Consider the following 22,361-nt stretch of genomic DNA (forward strand, 5'->3'; position numbering starts at 1 on the left):
ACTATTTGCTTCCCAAATAAAGTCAAAAGGAGACTAAAAATTCAGATTAAAAGGTCTAATATTGCTTAACCAAAAAGAAGAGCAATTTCTAGATTCTTCCCAGTAGAATATAAACTCCTTGACAGCAAGGACTGTTTCACTGTTGTCTTTGTATCCCAAATGCCTATTATGGTGCCTTACACAAAATAGGCACTCAATGTTTGTTTTCTTTTTATTTGAATTGATATAAAATTAAATTTTATTTAAATGAGGTATAGGTGGAAATCTCATCACCATTGTAGCAGGTTATTCTCACTCGTGTGTGTGTGTGTGTGTTTGTGTGTGTGTGTATTTAAATTAAGAAATATGGAAGGAATACCTTTCAAATGCTGTTAAATTTAACACAGAAGTAATAAAGTTCTGTGGCAATAAGGCAGAATGGATAGCTGGCCCATTAGCCTCGGATTAATTGAATCAATTAAATGGAACTGACAGCTAGTCCACTTAAGCCAAATCTCAAAGACAGTCTCTGAAAAGAAATGAGATAAATGTCTACCTACTTATCATGTTAGCTTCAACTCAATAATTTTAGTCTCACAAACATGATTGAATTTCAGATCAAAATTATATTTACAAAAATCTTTGAAAAGGATTGAGAAAGGTTTTAAAAAGTAATCTAAGAGAAATGTAAAAAGTTCTAAGAAAGGAAAATTTGGAGTTGACGAAAGAAACAAAAAATATCTTATATTATAATCCCACATTAATGATCACCTAAAATGAAAGGAAAAACAGTAATAATTTTGAGATTTTAGGAAACAAATGCAAACCAATTTTAGGAGGCTCCTCTTTTGAGGAGCCAGTTTTATGATGCTAAATTTATTTGGATATATAGACTGGTAGACTTTTTTAGAAAAAAAAATTTTAAGTTAAGAAACCTTTAACCTTCAAGCATAAGCAAGTCTCATAAAAGCTCAAAACCAAAAGACTTTTTTTTTAATCTAAATCAATATATCAATACATTTTAGGGTCCATTATCCTAAAAATAAAGTACAGTTAGACACATAAACTTTTATTATTACGAATAAATAAGTCAACATTTTTTCCCCATCTCCTTCCTTCCTATAATGACTTTAAGCAATTGTACACAAACCAAATGTGTAAATACTGCTGATATACTCCATATTTCCTATCCAAGCTAGTGGCTTTCCTTTCGTCCTCAAAGCAATTTAGCATTAGATCCAAATAAAGTACATACATACTTCTAATACAGTAAAGCTCTCCACTCAGACATAATAGGATGATGGAAGGTCCCCACAGCACTCTCCCTGAACCAGCACTGGGCTCTTAATAAACCACAATCTAAAAGTAAAAGCCATTACCCAATACAGATGTGGCTAATATGATACCACAAAAACTGTTCTTTTACCACTAGCATCCTTAGTATCAGTGTATCATCCTTATCAGTGTATCATCCAGTATCATTCTTAGTAACTTTCATATAATACCTGTGAATGGAGTTTCCTGTGGAGTTCTGAAAATAACGCAGCATCTGCTTCCCTTCTTTGTCGGACAACTACAAAGTTAGAAAAAAAATTTTTTTTAAATAAAGCATTCATATGTATTACAATTTATTTTTATAACAATATTTCACCTATTAAACAGTTCTATCATTTGGATATCGAGTATTTATTTTTGCTTCTGGGTATTTCATTGTATTATTAAACTTATGTGTGTATATATATGTGTGTATATATATATATATATATATACACACACACACACATATAATCTGTGACTAGGTTTTTCTTCTCATCAAACAAGAGGCAGAAAACTATTCATAAATTTCTTCAAAGAGTCATGCTGAAAAGCTATGACTTCTACAAGTCCCTATTTAACCATGTCCTAGAAAAGCTTCAGTAATGTTTTAAGGTAGTTCCAAAACCAAATGCAGGGGCGCTCTAAGACAATTTTAGATTTTCTTAGAGAAAAGACAGGAGATATGTTGAAGGATCATGGCTGACCAGGAATTATTAGGACCATTATCATCCCCAGACAGACTAGAACCCCAGGCAGGCCCTAAAATGAATCCAACTATATAAGACCCTCAGGCTAAGAGTCAGTCTAGATTAAGAAATATATTGTGTAGAACTCATTTCCAGAGTTTTTGACCAGCATCAATCACAATTTAAATTGGTATTCAAACCAAGGCAAGACAAAAAAAAAAAAAAATAAAACAAAAAACCCAATACTGTGTGTCACTCTGCAATAAATCAAAATTAATTCTCTCTAAATACTCACCAGATAATTACTTCTGGAAGAAAGTATAATATAAAGTAGTTTTTTTCATTATTTTCTAGTTTTCACCAAGGTTGTAATAAATAATTATGTTATATATTAAATAAATGAAATTAATAAATAAGCATTTATTAAGTGCTTACTATGTGCAAAGCACTTATTAAGCCCTGGGGATCAAAACAGAAAAGTAAGGCAGTCCCTGCTCTCAAGGAACTCACATTCTAATGGCAGAGAAAACAATATGTACAGGTTTCAAGGGTAAGACTGATAGAAAGATCCTATGGTTCTTCAGGTGTAGCTGAATGATTTCAGGGAATGAACTAAAAATAAGACTGGTTGGGAAGGTGGGGAGGGAGCAAGGGATTTCAGATAAGGTCACTACACTGTTAGTTTTATTAACTTGTTTTACTTTGTTACAAGAGACTGACTTCCCATGGAGTAAGGATGTATTGTAAAAATAAAACGTCAATAAAACTTTTAAAATTTGTGTGTATATTATCAGATTTTTAAAAATTAAATCCACAAGAGCCTCTCAAAAAAGTGAAAGTAACAAATTTGGAATATGAAAATACCAAATTTAAAGAAAATGGAGCAGTAAGAAAAATGGAAAGTGGCAGAAAAGAGGGACAGAAACTATAAGCCAAAGGCAGGATACACCCTACCAGGGATAGGGGACCTCAGTAAATAGCACTTACACACACACACACACACACACACACACACACACACACACACACACACACACACACACGCTCAGAAGAGCAATGGTGACTCCAGGATAGATTTAATCATGGAGGAGTTGGTACACTGGGAAGCTAAATACCCTGTAATAGTTTTGTACCTCCATGGGGAAGGGAAGGGAAGGGAATAAGTATTCATATAGCTCAAATAAGCATTTATAAAGCTCCAACTATATGCCAGGCACTGTGCTGAGGATTTTTTTCCCCACAAATATCTAATTTTATCACCACAACAACCCTGTGAGGGAAATGCTATTATTATCCTTATTTTTCAATTAAGGAAACTGAAGCAAACGTATGTTAAGTGACTTTCCAGGGTCACACAGCTAGGAAGTGACTGAGACCAGCCAGGGTTGAACTCTGGTCTTTCTGACTACAGACCCAGACCCAGAATTTTATCCACAGTACCAGTTGTCTTTATGGTTAGCATCCTACCTCAGGAAAATGAATATATGAGTTCCTAGAAGCAATTAGCATCCAGAAATCAAGAGGAGTTCAAACCTTGTAATTTAGAAACACCATTAGAAACACAGAAAAATTAAAGAAGGAATAAAGTAGAGTCCATAAATTAGAGAATAAAATTTCAGACTAGGCTGGAAGAAAAAAGAATTAAAGCTAAGAACAAACAAAACAAACAAAAAAAAAACTTTAGAAAAAGGAAACTTAAAAAAATAAAGTTAAGAAGCTGGAGAAGAGAAGAGGGTAAATTTGGAACTCACCTCTTAACAGAGGGGAAAGAAGGGACAAATGAGGGAAAGAAACATAAAAGAAAAATACCAATAATTTAAAACACAAAAACTAGGGAAAAGATAGGTAAATGAGGGAATAGATAAAAAGAATCAATGAGAATGGAGTTTTAACAAAGTAATTTTAAAAAAATTAAAGCAGGGATTCCAAATTTATTAAAATAGGGCCATTCTCCAACTGATTAAAAATGGTAAGGACATAAATAAGCAGTTTTCCCAAGAAAGAAAGCTAAGCTTTCAACAGCCGTTATGAAAAAAAAAGTTCCAAATCCCCCACAAAATGCAAATTAAAACAACTCCAAAGTTCCTCCTTACACCCATCAAATTGGAAAAGATGACAAAAAATAAAAATGACAAATGTTGAATGGGCTGCGGGAAAACAGGCACATTAATGAACTGCTAGCAGAATTGTAAAGTGTTTCATTCATTCTGAAAACAATTTGGAGCTGGGCCCAAAAAAAAAATCACTAAACTCTGAACACCCTTTGACCCAGCAATACCACCACTAGGTCAATACCCCCAAAGAGGGGAAGAACAAAGGGAATCATGTACAAAAATATATAAATGCAGCTTGTTTTGTAGTAGCAAAGGGCTGAAAACAAAGGGGGTATTCTTTAAGTGTAGAATGGTTAAACAAATTATGGTCTATTTATGTGGTGTACTACTGTCGTAAGAAATGAAAGGAATCATCTAAGAGAAAACTGGGAAGACTAACATGAACTGATGAGAGTGAAGTGAATAAAACCACAAGAACAACTTGATACAATAACAACATTGTAAGAAGTCAACCCTGAAAGACTTAGAACTCTGATCAATTTAGTTAGATCAATGTAATGACCAACCACAACACCAAAGGACTGAGGACAAAGCATGACAATGTACCTCAACTTAAAAAAAAAATAATACAAACCCCTCTCTCCCATTCAATAAACTCCAGTGGCTCCCTGTGGTTTCCAGGATCAAATACAAAATGTTCTGTTTAGCATGAACTCTTTGATCCAATAACAATGGCCTCCTGTCCATTCCTCAAAGAACACATTCCATCTCTCAGCTCTAGGTATTTTCTCTAACTATTCCCCAAGCCTGGAACACTCTTCCTCTTCAACTCCATCTACTGGTTTCCCTGGCTTCCTTTAGGTACCAACTAAAATTTCATCTTTCACAGGAACCTTTTCCCAACCTATTTTAATTCTAGTGCCTTCCCTCTATTAATTATATCCTATTTATCCGATAGTATTTATTTGCAATGTTGTCTCCCCCATTAGATTATATGTTCCTTGAGGGCAAGGAATATCTTTTGCCTCTTTTTGTATTTCCAGAGCTTAATTAGCACATTGCTTAGTATAGAATAGGAGCTTAATATTTTTATGTTTATTTTTTTCATTTATTTAGTATTTTATTTTTCCCAATTACATGTAAAAAACAAGTTTTTAACATTCATTTTTTAAATTTTTGAGTTCCAAATCCTCTTTCCTCCATCCCTCCCCACCTCCTTCACTAAGAAGGCAAGTAATTTAATATAGACTATACACATGTGAGGCAGAACCCACAAAAGGACAAGGTGAAACAATTTTCCAGCCCAAGACATCCTAGAAGGTCTGCAGGAAAGGTCTGTCATCTTGGGGTGAGAGTGGAGCATAGTCCAGAGCAGGCAATGCCTTAACAAGCCGCCAGCAGGCCTTGGGGGCAACTGAATCAGCACACAGATGGAAAGGGGTTGAACCACTTGTCAGAAGGAGATTACAGGGGCCCCTTTGCTGGTAATGGATGCAGGACTCTGTTGCATTGCCCATCTGTGGATCTGGGTTGCAGTCCTAGTTTGCAGTCCCAGGGCAAGGAAGAGTACTAGCATACCAGAGCTTGTAGCTTCAGGGAAGCAGGGACCCTGGGTACAGTTCCAGGATGGAAAAAAGTGCTTGTGGTTGCTCACAGATCAGAGCATAGGCTAGAAGAGTAATAAACAAACTTCTCCTTAGATCATACTACCTTGTAAGACCTGAAAACTTACAGACCCTCAGAACTAGCTCTGAAAACAGCTGCACAAAAAAATCTGAAGCTTGGGACAGTACCCCCTCCACCTCAGAAGCAGAACTCAACTTCAACATGAAGTTAAAAGTCAAGAAAGAGGCTGGGAAAATAAGCAAAGAACAAAAAACAAAAAACCTGACTATAGAAAGCTACTCGAGTCATAGGGAAGAACAAAACACAAACTCAGAAGGTAGAACAAAGTCAAAACTGCTACATCCAAAGCCTCAAAGAAAAATGTAACTTGATCTCAGCCCAAAAAGAATTCCTGGAAGAGCTCAAGAATAATTTTTAAACTCAAATAAGAGCAGTAGTGGGAAAATTGGGAAGAGAAATGGGAGTGATATAAGAAAATCATGAAAAAAAAAGAAGCAACAGCTTGGTAAAGGGGGCACAAAAAAATATTGAAGAGAATAAAACCTTAAAAAAACAGAATCAGCCAATGGTAAAAGAGGCACAAAAATCCAATGAAGAGAAGAACTTCTTAAAAAGGAGAACTGGCCAAATGGAAAAGGAGGTAGAAAAGCTTACTGCAGAAAATAATTCCTTTAAAAATTAGAATTGAATAAGTAGAAGCTAATGACTCCTTTAGACATCAAGAAACAAAATAAAACAAAATCAAAAGAATGAAAAAATAGAAGAAAATGTGAAATATCTCATTGGAAAAACAAATGACTTGGAAAACAGATCAAGGAGAGATAATTTGAGAATTATTAGACTACCTGAATGTCATGATATAAAAAAAAAAAGGCCTACACATCATCTTTCAAGAAATTATCAAGGGGGCAGCTGGATCTGAGTTCAAACGCGGCCTCAGAACAAACACTGGACACTTACTAGTTGTGTGAACCTGGGCAAGTCACTTAACTCCAATTGCCTTAAAAAAAAAATTATCAAGGAAAACTGCCCTGATAGCCTAGAACCAGAGGAAAATTGACATTGAAGGATTCCAACAAATTACCTCCTGAAAGAGATGGCAAAATGGCAACTCCCAGGAATATAGCCAAATTCCAGAGCTCCCAGGACAAGGAGAAAATATTACAAGCAGCCAGAAAATGAAAATCAATAGGCCACACCAACAAATTAGATAAGGGAGGGTAGGGGAAGAGAAACAGACAGAGAAACAGAGACATAGAGGGAGAGAAAAGAATTTAGGATGACACCAAAGTTTAAAGCTTGGGAGACTTGGAGGATGATGGTGTTCAGTTTAAGGTGTTGAACAGGCAACTGGAGATATGAGACTGCGAGTCAGCAGAGAGGTTAGGATTGGATAAGTACATCTGAGAATCATTAGCATAGAAATGCTAATGGAGCATCATGGGAACTGATTGATCACCAAGTTAAATAGTATTAAGGGAAAAGAGAAGAGGGCCAGGACAGAGTCCGGTGGGACACACATGGTTACTGGGCATGACCTGGATGAAGTTGCAGTAAAGGAGACCAAGAAAGAGTGGTCAGATAGATAGGTGCAGAATTAAGGGAGAGTAGTACTCGTAAAACCTAGAGAGAAGAGAGCACGAAGGATGTGACAGACGGTGTCAAAGGCTCAGAAGAAGACTGAGAAAAAGTAATTGGATTTGGCCGTTAACAGATTATTGGTAACTTTGCAGACATCTGTTTCAGCTGAATGATGGAGACTGGAGATCAGGAGATGGAGATCAACGAGAACGGACAGGAGATGGTAGCACTATGGTAAGGCATCCTCCGCTCCTCTTCCAACTCACATCAGAGGCTGGAGACCTAACAGGAGACATACTCCAGAATGGTGGTGGACTCCCTACAGCACCTCTGAGTCACAGCTGCTGCTGCCACTATCACTATTCTGGTGGTCCAATATTCTTTTAACAATTCTAGTATCTGTCCCCTCCTTCACATCACAACTGTGTTGCCTCCAGAATAACTGTCTCCTCTATATATACTTCAAATAATCTGGTTATTTTTTACATCTTTGTTTTTTCTCTCTCTCTTTTGCTATATAAATACACACACACACACACACACACACACACACACACACACACACACACACATATTCTCTATATATAATATATACACACATATCTATATATAATTACAAAATAATATTATATAATACATTTACTTATTACATATTTCTAATATATAAATTATATGAATATATAATTATACATACATAAGTATATGTATACACACATACACACCCCAAAATATTTACTGCAGAACTTTCTGTGGTAACAAAGAACTAGAAACAAAGTAGAAAGATGCTTATCTATTAACAAATTGTTAAACAAGTCATGGTATATAATAATGATATATATGATAGAATACTTCCTGGTATGTAGTATATTTAATAGAATATTTCAATGCTATAAGAAACAACAAATATGATGAATAGAGAGAAGCATGGCAAGATTTAAATGTATTAATTCAAAATGAAGTTAGCACAGCCAAGATCACAAAATACACAGTAACTACCACAATGAAAATAGAAAGAACAACAAAACAATTGAAAATGAATGCTGCAAAATTACAAAAAGCAAGCATAGTCCTATAGACTACACATGAGAAGACATCCCCCCACACATATCTCTACAGAGCTGGAAGGAATTATAAAGTAGAACAGTGCATATATTGTTAAGATTTTTTTTTAATGTATTAACCAGTTATGCTCATTTTCTCTCTCTTCATCTTTTATTTTAGTTTTTTTAAAGTCTTTCTTACATGGGATGGCTCTCAGGGAGAGAGAGATATACAGGGGAAATTAGGCAATATAAAAACAAAAGATAAATAAACATTTTTAAACAAAACGAGATTTGGCAGCAATAACAGTACAAAGAACAGTAACAGTAGCAGGGTACGGTGGCAGAACAAAGGGGTATATACAAGAAATGTTGCAAAAGTAGAATCCACAGAACTTGGCAACGTTACTTAGGTATGTGGGGGAGAGGAGTGAGAGAGTAAAGAATTTAGGAAGCAACTAAATTAAAAGCCTGGGTGACTGGGATGGTGGTAATGCCCTTGACAATAACAGGAAAGTTAAGAAGAGGGGAGGGTTTGGGGGAAATGATAATGAGTTCAGTTTTAGACATGTTGTATTTAAGATAATCAATGGGACTTCCAGTTTAAGATGTCCAAGAAGCAGTTGGAGATGCAAGACTAGAGATCAAGAGTTAGGTTACAGATGGACATTTAGATCTGAGAATCATCTGCATAAAGATGGAAACTGAATCCACAGAAGCTGATGAGGTCACCAAGCGAATAGCATATATAGAGAAAAAGGCCCACATCAGAGCCTTGGGGAACACCTCATCTCTGTTAGCAAGAGCAAACTGGGTGAGGATCTAGCAAAGAAGATTGAGGAGTGGTCAGAAAAGAAGGCCCTGATACAAAGTATTGAAGAATTCAACTAAAAATTATCAGCTTAATGGTTTAGCAGAAAGAATACAGGGCTTGATGTCTTATAATAATAACCAAGGACAATTAAATTAACCTCTCTGAACTTCAGTTTCCTCTTCTGTAAAAAGACCATGCTTCAACTACTTATTTCACAAGGTCAGGAAAAGGAAGATACTTTAAAAACTCTAAATCAGCATATACATAAACCTCTTGTTATTTTAGTCTTGCAAATCCACAAATTAAAAGCTATATGCCCTATTTCATGGTGATGAAGTTAAAACTATATTAACACATTTTACTCAAAAAAGTAACAAAAATGATTTAAAACTTTTAAACTAGAAAATTTATTTTTAATCAAATTAGTTTTTAATATTACTTTAGCTATCTTTACTATCTTTATCTTTAAAACATATGACTATGGCAACATACTGAAAATAATGCACAAAATAGGTAATGTGTTTTTTGTATGTCTAGAATATAGCGGTAATTTACTGCTAAATAGGAAAAATATTAAACCACGTTGATATTTAAGACGATAGTAACTTATTACTCAGATTAGTCTAGAACTTGTTAAACAGTCTTAAGATGCAATACACTACACTTCCTAATTTAGGAGAAAATAAAAACTTAATACTTTCTGGTACATGTGATTCTTTTAAACAATTTACTTTTTTTTTTTTAAAAATATTTCATAGCTGTAATTTTATTCATGTAGAGAACTTCTACTGAGGAAATCCCATTGATTCAAATCAAAAAATGTTACAAAACTTTAAAGTCCTACAGAGTTGCCTGTGTGTACCTAAGAGGTTAATTGAAGCACCTTTCCCAGAGTCACAGAGTCAGTATGTAAAAGAGGGAGGTAAGACTTGAAACCACATCTTCCCAACCAACCCTCAGACTCGTTCTATGTATACTATGCCATAAAGCTTCTCCCTTGGCGTTTATATTAATGCCAAATAACAATAACTATCAAATGTGCAAAGATAACATGTCACTTACGATTTTGTGTGTGAATTCCCTCCAGCAACAAAGATTACCAGCACCTATTAATTAGTAGAAGAATCCTAGGGAGTTGCTTTATACACAGAGAGGTTAAGTGACCTGCCCAAGATCACATGTGCCTCACAAAGCCCATTCTTTATGACTGCAGCTCCTAGTATTCTCCATTACCTATGCATGGCAAATACTAACATTTGACAGGTTGTCATGTGGAGAAGACTTACTTTGTGTTACTTTCAGCAACACTAGTTACAGGAAAGCAGATTACAAATAAACATAAAAAACTTAATGACTCAAAACTTTCCAAGAATAGAAGAGTTTATCACCTCAAATTTTGAGCTCTTCATCACTAGAGATAAATGATTTCTAATTCACAGTTAGGTAAAGGAAAGCAAAAAATACATATTTCAGTTGGTAAATTTTATTCATGAGACAAAATAAAAATTACAAGAGTAAATAAATATGAATGTACAGGAAATGTGGCAGCTAGCTAACTTCTCTTTCCATAAAGTTAATCTTGATCTCAGTCAAATGTTTATTTCAGCTGTGCTTCAACATCTATTGTACTATGTGAGCCATAAATCCCTGGAATATAAATTTGTAAAGGACACTAGTTGCTCACAATCATCTTGCATATTATTGAAGTGCTCAATATGTCATTTTTCTGAATTGCTACCTGAAGACAAGAGAGGAGATTACAATGCCTTTTTAATGCTTATTATCATCAGATCTAGAAGTAATAATCCATCCTTACTAGATACACAACAGAACAAGGGCTTAATATTTATTTCTTTACCTTGGTCCTTCCCATAATATTTGTACTCTAAATATCATCAAAAATATGACTCAGTAACAGATGAATCAGTAGCTCTTGTTTTCTAAATTCATAACAACTATAGTCAACTTTCAAGCTTTCACATGTCCCCATTGCCTGTCTATTGCACTATATACCTGGATTGAGGAATCATTTATCTGTGGAGATATTTGCTACTGATCAAGTGGCCAGTGGCTCTAATCCAATTCACTAGCACAATATCTAGGTATCAAAGAGCTCTGTCACCAAGAGTCACACTCTTTCTCATCAAATTTTCTCGCAATCCTGCCATGCTGCTCTGAAGGACCATAGTGACAATTCATATAAATAGTATGAAAATTTACAATTAATACAGAGAATGAAGAGCTCCTCATAGAGAAAACTCATTTCATTCACTTAAATCAATTTACAATTTATTTACAATTTACAATAAATAGTACGAAAATTTACAATTAATACGGAGAATGAAGAGCTCCTCATAGAGAAAACTCATTTCATTCACTTAAATCAAGGCTGTGAATATCAGAAACAATAGTGTTAGATATTGTGACATGTCCTTAATTCAGCTAGTTTGGTCACTGGGGAGGGAGAGTGGGGTGGAGAGAGGAGAGGACCATGAAAGGATAATATTCCTGGTAGCCAGGTTCTCCTAAAGCCTAGGTAAATTAGAACCAAATATCTAAACACTTATGGAAAGCATATATTTGGTTAATGGGTAAAGATATAGAAATTACCTTTTCTTTGACAAGTATTCCACTAATAATACACCTACTCATGAACATGAATACATTGTATCAATGTACTTATTTTCTGTAGCTCTTATGTCACAGTAAACTGACACTATAAAACATTATCACACACATAATTTCCATGGATAACACAATATAAATCATAAAAAAAATACATTAAGAATCAAATTTTTCCAAGTTTTTCACTGCATTTTCCATTTTTATAACTAAACGAAAGGCAGCTAGGTGGCACAGTAGACAGAGTGTTGGGCCTCGAGTCAGGAAGACCTAAGTTCAAATCCAAGCTCAAGCAGTTACTGTGTTACTCTGAGCAAGTCACTTAACCTCTGTATGCCTATATGCCTAACAGCACCTACCTTTTAGAGCTGATGTGAGGATCAACTGATATAAGATTTATAAAGTGCTTATCACAGTGCCTAGCACATAGTAGGCACTTAATACGTGCTTGTTTCCTTCTTGCCTTTTAGCAATCATTTTACTATATAAATACCTAGATTCCTTTAAGATTTAATTTTTCCCTTAGTTGGTTAACTCTTCAACCAGAATTCATTAAAAATATAATTTATAGTAGTAGATGGTAGATTTAACTTCAATCCTCACAATTGTATAAGTGTTTTCACTGGCATTAATGTTAGGTTTACTACTATACAAGAATGATGTACCTCTAGAACAGGTCATTTGGTATTTTATATCACCTGGAACATCATGGTGGTAGTACACTGCATACAGGTCTTAAGATATTTAAAAAATAAACTTAAATTACTGAATATAGTAATAACTGAAAAGAAGTATCTCATATTATTGTAATTACAAATAACTGCCTGGATTGCTTCTATTTTTTTTAATTTATTCATTCATTTATTTATTTTTATTTTTAACAAGTGTTTTTAAAACTTTGGGTTACAAATTTTCTCCCTTCCTCCCTCCCCACCCACCCTCATTGAAAAGGCAGGCATCTCGACCCAGGTCATAGATGTGCAGTCATGCAAAACACCTCCACAGTAGTCCTGTTGTGAAAAACTAAGTATATTTCCCTTCATCCTATCCTACCCCCCATTTATTCTATTTTCTTTTTTGACCCTGTCCCTCCTCAGAAGTGTATGCTTTTGATTATCCCCTCCCTCAACCTGCCCTCCCCTCTATCAACCCCCTGCTCTCTTGTCCCCTTCCCCCTCTATTTTCCTATAGAGTAAGATAGATTTCCATACCCCATTGTGTATGTTATTCCCTCCTTAAGCCAAATCCTGTGAGAATAAGATTCACTCATTCCCTCTCACCTTCCCCCATTTCCCCTCCAATGTAAAAGCCTTTTCTTGTCTGTTTCATGTGAGATATTTTACCTCATTCCACTTCTCCCTTTTTCCTTCTCCCAGTATAATCTCCCATCCCTTAATTTTATTTTCCAGATATCACCCCTTCATCTTCAACTCACCCTGTGTCCTCTATCTGTATAAACATATAATTTTTTCCCTCCCACTACCCTAATACTGACAAAGGACTCATGAGTTAGAAATATCATCTCTCCCTGCAGGAATGTAAACAGTTCAACCTTAATAAGTCTCTTATGATTTCTCTTTCCTGTTTACCTCTTCCATGTTTCACTTGAGTCTTGCATTTGAAGGTCAAATTTTCTATTTAACTCTGGTCTTTTCCACAGGAATGCTTGAAAGTCCTCTATTTCACTGCATGATCATTTTTTACCCTGAAGGATTACACTCAGTTTTGCTGGGTAGGTAATTCTAGGTTGTAAAACTATCTCCTTTGCCCTCCGGAATATCATACTCCATGCCGTCCAGACCCTTAATGTAGAAGCTGCTAAATCTTGTGTTATCCTGATTGTGTTTCCACAATACTTGAATTGTTTCCTTCTGGCTGCTTGTAATATCTTCTCCTTGACCTGGGAAATCTGGAATTTGCCTACAACATTCCTAGGAGTTTTCCTTTGGAGATCTCTTTCAGGAGGTGATCGGTGGATTCTTTCAATTTCTATTTTGCCCTCTGGTTCTAAAATATCAGGGCAGTTTTCCTTGATAATTTCTTGAAAGATGATGTCAACGCTCTTTTTTTGATCATGGCTTTCAGATGGTCCAATAATTTTTAAGTTCTCTCTCCTGGATCTATTTTCCAGGTCAGTTGTTTTTCCAATGAGATATTTCACATTCTCTTCTATTTTTTCATTCCTTTTGATTAGTGTTACAGTGCCTTGAGTTCTCAAATTGTCCCTCTCTTCCAATTTCTCCATTCTAATTTTTAAGGAAGTATTTTCTTCAGTAAACTTTTGGACTTCCTTTTCCATTTGGCTGAGTTTGCTTTTAAGGGCATTCTTCTCCTCATTGGCTCTTTGGACCTCTTTTACCATTTGGGGTAGGCTATTTTTTAAGGTGTTATTTTCTTCAGTATTTTTTTGGGTCTCCTTTAGCATCACTCTCAGTTTTTCTTCTACTTCTCTTACTTGTTTCTCAAAATCCTTTTTCAGCTCTTCTATGGCCTGGGACCAACTCATATTTTTCTTGGAGGCTCTCGATGTAGAAGCTTTGGCTTTGTTGTCTTCTTCTGGTTGTATGTTTTGATCTTCTTTGTCATCAAAGTAAGATAATATAGTCTGAGTCTTTTTGCGCTGCTTGCTCATGATCTCGGCCAATTACTTGAGTTATAAACTCTTTGTTAAGGTAGGAGCCTGTTTCCAGTGTGGAGAATGTACTGTCCCAAGCTTCAGGGGTTTTGTGCAGCTGTGTTCAGAAATACTTCTAGGGACCTGTAAATTTTCAATTCTTCCAAGGTGGTATGAGCAAGGGCAAGGTGTTTACTCCTTTCCTGGCCTGTGCTCTGGTCTATGAGCACTCTTTTCTGTCTTGGAACTATGAGGAGGGTTTCCTCTCACAGCCACTACAAGCTCCACCAAACCAGCGCTTCTCCTCGCCCTAGGACCACTACCCAGAACTGTGACCCAGATCCAAGCATGGGCAAAGCGAGAGAATGCTGCACCAGCAGAGAGATCCCTGCAATCCCCCTCTGATCAACCACTCGACTCCACCTCTGTCTGTGGGCCGGGAGCTCAGGAGGCAACCGCTGCCCAGAGAGCACGCTCCGGACTTGCTGCTGAGACCTAGCTCCTTTTCTCGACGCAGTCATACACTTTTCCCACTGACCTTCTAGGTTGTCTTTGGCATTCTTGGGTTGAGAAGTCTGGAAACTGCCACAGCTGCCCAAGATTCAGTCCTCTGAGGCCTGCTCCAGGCCTGCGCGCCCATGCCAAACTGCGCTCCTCTCCCCACCTGGCGCGATATACCTTTCCGATCAACCATTCAGGCTGTCTTGGGCTGGAAATTTGTTTTGCTCTGTCTTTTTGTGGGTTCTGCTGCTTAAGAATTTGTTTAAAGCCATTTTTTATAGGTATTTGGATGGGTTTTGGGGAGAGCTTCAGCAAGTCACTGCTTTTACTCCACCATCTTGGCTCCTGATTGCTTCTATTTTTAACAAGATTTTTTTTTGGGGGGGTGGGTAATCAGGGTTAAGTTACTTGCCCAGGGTCACACGGTTAAGTCTGAGGCCAGACAGATTTGAGCTTGGGTCCTCTTGACTCTAGGGCTGGTACTCTATCCAACTGTTCCACCTGGCTACCCTAACAAGATTTATAATTATAATTCACTTAGAAATTGATTACTAACACATGAAAAAAGTAAACTTACTCCTTTAGAAGAATCTGGTAATCTAATAAATAGCAAAAATTAATAACAATACATACGTTCTTTCTTGATTTTTTCAGCCACTAGAAATTCATCTCTTTCGACCGTTGGGGCAAAGTTGCTACCAATAACTCGAACTGCATATTGAAATTGTTGGGCTGCATCAGCTGAAAGAGAAAATACATATACATATACATATATATATATATATACACATACACACACACACACACACACACAATTAATCTATTTGAAGAAAATTAAAAGTTTCCTGAATAGATACAATATTTCCCTGTCAAGTTAGTTTTGACCTAATATTTCTAAGGAAGAACCATGAAATCAGTGGCCTAAATGCTTTAGGTAACTAGGTCTACTATTTCACAGAACAGAAATATTTATTGAATTACTAGTATTTACTGAATAAGCATTAGCCAATCTTATTTTTGAGTCCCATTATAAGTACATTGGTTTGGCCTTACATTTAGATACAATGAAATCATATTTAAATCAAGAGTCTAAACTCAAAAGGCAGCATGAGATATGAAGCAAAAATCGCATGTAGCCAAAATTATCCTTGAAAAAGCCTTAAATTGGCTAAACCATAGGATGTATGAAATGGAGTAATATGAAATAAGACTAGAAAGGCAGGAAGGGACCAGACTAAGAAGAGCTTTAAATGACAACAGTTTATATCTGATCCTAAAGTAAAAAGGAGTCATTGGAGCACTTGTGTTACATGATCCAACATACTACTTTATAAGAAAATCAGTGTGGTAGCAGTATAGAAAATGGATTAGGGTAGGGACAGACTTGAGCCAGGGAGTCCAAATACAAGGCTTCTAGGGGACCAAAACTGGGAAAGAGGCTGGCATATGAGTGGGGCCAGTTTTAGCCCACTATAAGTCACTCAGGAAAGAAATTAAGACCTAGGAGCAATCTGAGATGGGTTTGAGGTCTAGCACCTTAGGAAACCACCATGAGAGTCAGAAAGTGAGCAATAAGGGAATATGAAAGAAAAAAAAAAGACTAAAATTATCAAAGATCACAAAAGGAAGGAAATCCAATTAAAAACCTTGAATATAAGCAGATAAACAAATAGAAAACATATTAACAACAGAAGGGAATATGGCCTCCAGATTAGTTGAGCAAGTCCAGACATCTGCGAACAAATATTGCAGAACAAATGAAAACTAATTAACACCTGATAAGAAGGACCCTGTGGATGCCAAAGAGATGTTAGAAAAGGATATTCCTGAATGTAAATGATTTAAAAGAAAAATAAGAACTGTGAAAACAGAACTTATGGCCTGAATGGAAAAACTGGAATCACCTAAGAAACAAAAGAGAAAATAACTGACTGGCAATGCAAATACACAGAAGCAAAGATCAAGAAGATAAAAAGCAAAAAACAATAATATTAAAAGAAGACTTGATCTCCATATAATCAAAACATATTGATCTTTGAAGACAGGATGCACAGAGAGAAGATAAGGATTACATATAGGTCTCTAGAAAAACACAAGCCATAAAAATTGAAAGACAAAACATAAGAAATAATAGTAGGTAAGGGGGAAATCAGAGCTCCCAGAGGCAAATGACACCCACAAGAGTGGGAGGGCATGGACCCAAGGAAGTGAATTCATGGCATGTGGGGGCAAATAATGATGAGGAGCTCAAAGGTTAATAATACACTACACAGAGGAGCCAAGAGGGCAGAGTAAAAACAATGACTTGCTTGAGCTCTCCCCTAAGCCTCTCCAAATACCTGTAAAAAATGGCTCTAAACAAATTCTAGAGCAGCAGAACCCACAAAAAGACAGAGTGAAACAAATTTCCAGCCCAAGACAACCTGGATGGTTGATCGGAAAGGGGCAGTTCCCAGACTTCTCAACCCACAAACACCAAAGACAACTTAGACAGTCAGTAGGAAAGATCTGTTGGACCTCAGTAGAGAAGCTCAGTTCCAGCCCCAGTACCAGCACAGCCCCAGTCCTGGCGCAGTCCAAGGGCAGTGGCTGCTTCCAGAGCTCTCAGCACACAGATGGTAGGAGAATCGAGTGGCTGATCAGAGGGGGACTGAAGGGATCTCTTTGCTGATGCTGAGGCAGGATTCTCTTGCTTTGACCTTGCTTGGACCTGGCGGCCCTGGGGTAAGGAGGAGCAATGGCATGGTGGAGCTTGTGGCAGTGATGGAAAAGGAATCCTCCTCACAGATCTAAGTCAGAAAAGAGTGCTTGGGGTCACTCATAGATCAGAGGATGGGCCAGGAAAGGACTAAACACCTCACCCTTGATCATACCACCTTGGAAGAACTGAAAATTTATAGGTCCCTAGAAATATCTCTGAAAACAGCTGCACAAAATTCCCAGAGCTGGGACAGTACATTCTCCATACTGGAAGCAGATCCCTACCTTAACAAAGAGTTCAAAACTCAAGTAATTTGCTCAGAACATGAGCAAACAGTGCAAAAAAAGTCAGACCATAGAATCCTTCTTTAGTGACAAAGAAGATCAAAACATACAACCAGAAGAAGACAACAAAGTCAAAGTTCCTACATCCAAAGCCTCCAAGAAAAATATGAATCAGTCCCAGGCCATGGAAAAACTCTAAAAGGATTTTGAGAAGCAAGTAAGATGAGTACAGGAAAAACTGGGAAGAGAAATGAAAGTGATGCAAGAAAATCATGAAAAGCAAGTCAACAGCTTGCTAAAGGAGACCCAAAAAAATACTGAAGAAAATAACACCTTAAAAAAATAGACTAACCCAAATGGCAAAAGAGGTCCAAAAAGACAATGAGAAGAAGGCCTTCAAAAGCAGAATTGGCCAAATGGAAAAGAAAGTCCAAAAGCTCACTGAAGAAAATATTTCCTTAAAAATTAGAATGGAGCAAATGGAAGCTAGTGACTTTATGAGAAATCAAGAAATTATCACACAAAATCAAAAGAATGAAAAAATAAAAGACAATGTGAAATATCTCAATGGAAAAATAACTGACCTGGAAAATAGATCCAGGAGAGATAATTTAAAAATTATTGGACTATCTGAAAGCCATGATCAAAAAATTAACCTAGACAACATCTTTCAAGAAATTATCAAGGAAAACTGCCCTGATATTCTAGAACCACAGGATAAAACAGAAATTGAAAGAATCCACTAATCACCTCCTGAAAGAGATCCCAAAAGGAAAACTCCTAGGAATATTACAGTCAAATTCCAGAGTTCCCAGATCAAGGAGAAAACATTGCAAACAGCCAGAAAAAAACAATTCAAGTACTGTGGAAACACAATCAGGATAACACAAGATTTAGCAGCAGCTTCTACATTAAGGGAGGAGAGGGTTTGGAATATAATATTCTGGAGGTCAAAGGAGCTAGGACTACAACCAAGAATCACCTACCCAGCAAAACTGAGTATAATCCCTCAGGGGAAAAAAATGGAAATTCAGTGAAATACAGGACTTTCAAACATTCTTGATGAAAAGACCAGAGCTGAATAGAAAATCTGATTTTCAAATACAAGATTCAAGAGAAGCATAAAAAGGTAAACAGGAAAGAGAAATCATAAGGGACTTATTAAAGTTGAACTGTTTACATTCCTACATGGAAAGATGGTATTTGTAACTCACAAGACTCTTCTCAGTATTAAGGTAGCTGGAGGGAACATATATGGACAGAGGGCACACGATGAGTTGAATATTAAGGGATGATATGTAAAAAAATAAAATTAAGGGGTGACAGAGGATTGTACTGGGAGAAAGAGAAAGGAAGAAATAGAATAGGGTAAATTATCTCACATAAAAGAGGCAAGAAAAAGCTTTTACAATAGAGGGGAAGAGGGGGGAGGTAAGAGGGAATGAATGAATCTTACTCTCATCGGATTTGGCTTAAGAAAGAATAACACACACGCTCAATTAGGTATGGAAATCTATCTTACCCTACAGAAAAATAAGGGGGAAAGGGAATAAGAGAGTGGGGAATGATAAAAGGGAGGGCAGATTAGGGGAGGGGGTAATCACAAGCAAACACTTTTGAGGAGGGACAGGGTCAAAGGAGAGAATAGAATAAATGGGAGAGCAGGATAGGATGGAAGGAATTATAGGAATTAGTTTTTAGTATTAGTATTAGTATAGGAATTAGTACTTCACAACATGACTATTATGGAAGTGATTTGTATGACTACACATGTAGTTAATAAAGCAGATTAAACAATTAAAAAAAGAATATAGGTCAGTGGCAGTAGAAAGGCTATGTCAAGATGAGTCTGGGCAATTTGAGAGTCAATAGGTCACCAGGGAAATTTGACAAAAAGGTAGAAACCAGTCCTATAGATGAGCAAATTGGTACCATGCAAAAAAAATCAAAGTTATGTGGAATAGCAGAAGTAAGTGGGCAGAAAAGCATGTGGAAAGTAATGATTCCTAATTCTCATCCTGGGCCACACCTACCCCAATACAGGCTAACACTGACTGAATGAAATTGGAGACAATAAACTCTAGTCCTTGGATTTGGGATAGGAGATCACCATGATCTCAACTCCACTGAGATGGAAGTCATTATCTCTGCCAATACACCATTCAGATGCCTGGATACTGTCACCTGATCTGCTGATACAACCTAAGGAACCCTGGGCTTTGCCACCAACCCTGAAACTGAACCCTTAGGAACAGTGTTTCCAACAACTCTGCAACTGACCTTTTGTTTATGCTGAATACCCCAATTAAGAGTAAGAGTTCCTTGAGAGCAAAGGCAGTCTCACTTTTTCCACATATATCCAAAGCACTTAGCACAGTACTTGGTCCATAGATCATAAATGTTTAATAAGGACTTAATTCATCCAACTTGAAATGTCTGGAAAGCTGAATATTATATGAATTGAACACTAGGATGTGCTATCTCTGATTCAGATGCAAACTATGACTAGTCTTTGTTCCTCTGAATTATTTGGAAAACTATGCTGGTGGTGTTCTTACTACACACACAGAGACACACACACACACACACACACACACACACACACACATACTCTCTCTCTCTCTGTTTTTCTCTCTCAATCTCTCTGTCATAATCTCTCTTATATCCCCTCCTTATTTCAGTCAATCAATCAAACAGCACGAGGAAAGACAGAGGCAGAAAGTAACATTATATTTATGACGGCAACAAAGAAACTGTCCCAGATGAAGAATTTCTGGGGCAAGACAATGAAAATTAAGAAAATAGGTAAATGGGGTAAGATTGTATAAAGCTTTTAAAACCAAAGGATCTGGTTTAACCAATACAGAGCCACTGAAGATTTTTAAGTGGGTATTATGAAAGCAAGTGCTTTTGGAAATCAAATCTAAAAGTTAACATAAAAGGAACTAGAATAGGAAAGAGACCAAGGAAAGACTGATGAGAAGGTTACTACAACAGTCCAGGCAGAAATAGCAAAGAGAAAAACTAAAGCGTGATATAAGGAAAAACCTCCTGTCAATTAGAATGAGTCAATCAACAAGTATTTATTAAGCACTTACTATATGTCAGGCACAGTGCTAAACTCTGATGATACTAAGAAAGACAAAAGCACTACTATCTTTAAGGACCTCAAATTCTAACGAGAGAGAGACAACATCCATGTAACCAGGTACAAATACGTGTGTGTGTGCACGTGTGTGTGTGTGTGTGTGTGTGTGTGTGTGTGTGTGTGTGTAGCATAAATGAAAAGTAATCTCGAAAGAGAGCGGGGATAGAGGAGAGGACACTGGGAAAGGCCTCCTACAAGAAGTTGGGATTTGAGGTGCATCTTAAGGAAAGCCAGGGAGGCTAGCAGTTGAAAATGAGATAAGAGAACATAGAGGATAAGACAGATTTTTTTTTCACATGGCCAGTGTAGGAATTTACTTTGCTTAACTATACAGATTTGTTACAAAGTTTGAGTTTTTCTTCCCAATGGGGAGGGGTAGGTGGGAAATAAAATAGATTTTTGTTAATTGAAAAAAAAATTTTTAAATAAAGAAGTCCTCATATATACCAAAATATTTATAGCTCCCCTTTCTGTAAGACCAAAAAACTGAGAATAAAGATGTCCATATCAAATGAAGAATGGCTAAACAAGTTGTAAATGCAAAGGAATATTACTGTGCTGTAAGAAAAGAAGAATATAAAGGATACAGCAAAGTATGAGAAGACACATGAACAAGAAGGCAAAGTGAAACAAAACCAAAAAATCATTATATGCAATGACTATAGCAATGTAAAGGGAAAGAACAACAACAAAATAATTGAAACAATAATGTGAAATCATAATGAATAAGCTTGGTCCCAAAGAAGACAGGAAAAGATAACTTCTTTGTACTTCTCCGCAGAAGGGAAGGAGGTAGGGAGGCAGTATGAGGAGAAGAGACTGCATGGAATGCTGCAAGTGATATTTTCAATCTGTTAGTTTTGCTGAATTCTCTTTTGTTCCTTTTTTAAAAATTCTTTGTTATAAGGGGTGGCTCTCTAGGAGAGAGATGGGAAAGAATACACTGAAAAATGCAGCTGATATAAAAACAAAAGATAGCAATAAAAAATTTCAAAATGTCCATTCTTCTGCATGAACTTGCCTTGTGACTTAGTACATAAGATCCCATTTAAATTTTCCAGTCTATATTACCTCTAGAATTGTTAGCCATTTTTGCATAATTCTCTTGGTCTCAGTCAGACAACAGTTTTTTGTTGTTGTTGTTTTTTCTTTGCCTTATTTATTTAAATGGCAAAACAAGTCTGTTCCTTCATGTTATCCTACTCACTTATCTAGAATTCTATGGTTTCTTTGGGGAAAAACACAATGGTTATTAAGAAAGTTGAGATATCAAAACAATATGTATAATTTTTTTAAATCAATCAGCAAGTATTTATTAAGCAACTACTATGTGCCAGGTGCTGTGCAATACCCTGGGGGAAAAAAATAACTAGTCTCTGCCCACATGCAACTTA

The 22,361-nt window shown here is 36.5% G+C and overlaps 1 protein-coding gene across 1 annotated transcript in view; it reads right to left on the reverse strand.

Annotated features, from left to right (window-relative positions):
- LOC114046104 (gamma-tubulin complex component 3) overlaps positions 1–22,361 on the reverse strand; it is a 144,861-nt gene that overhangs the window by 108,635 nt on the left and 13,865 nt on the right. The window contains exons 2-3 of the mRNA XM_027866357.1: positions 15,468–15,575; positions 1,485–1,552 (exon numbers count right to left, since the gene is read on the reverse strand). Coding sequence (XP_027722158.1) covers positions 1,485–1,552; positions 15,468–15,575 — 176 coding nt within the window. The remainder of the gene's footprint in view (positions 1–1,484; positions 1,553–15,467; positions 15,576–22,361) is intronic.

Source organism: Vombatus ursinus, unplaced genomic scaffold (assembly GCF_900497805.2).
Source record: "Vombatus ursinus unplaced genomic scaffold, bare-nosed wombat genome assembly UNPS02014781.1, whole genome shotgun sequence".
Classification (NCBI taxonomy): domain Eukaryota; kingdom Metazoa; phylum Chordata; class Mammalia; order Diprotodontia; family Vombatidae; genus Vombatus; species Vombatus ursinus.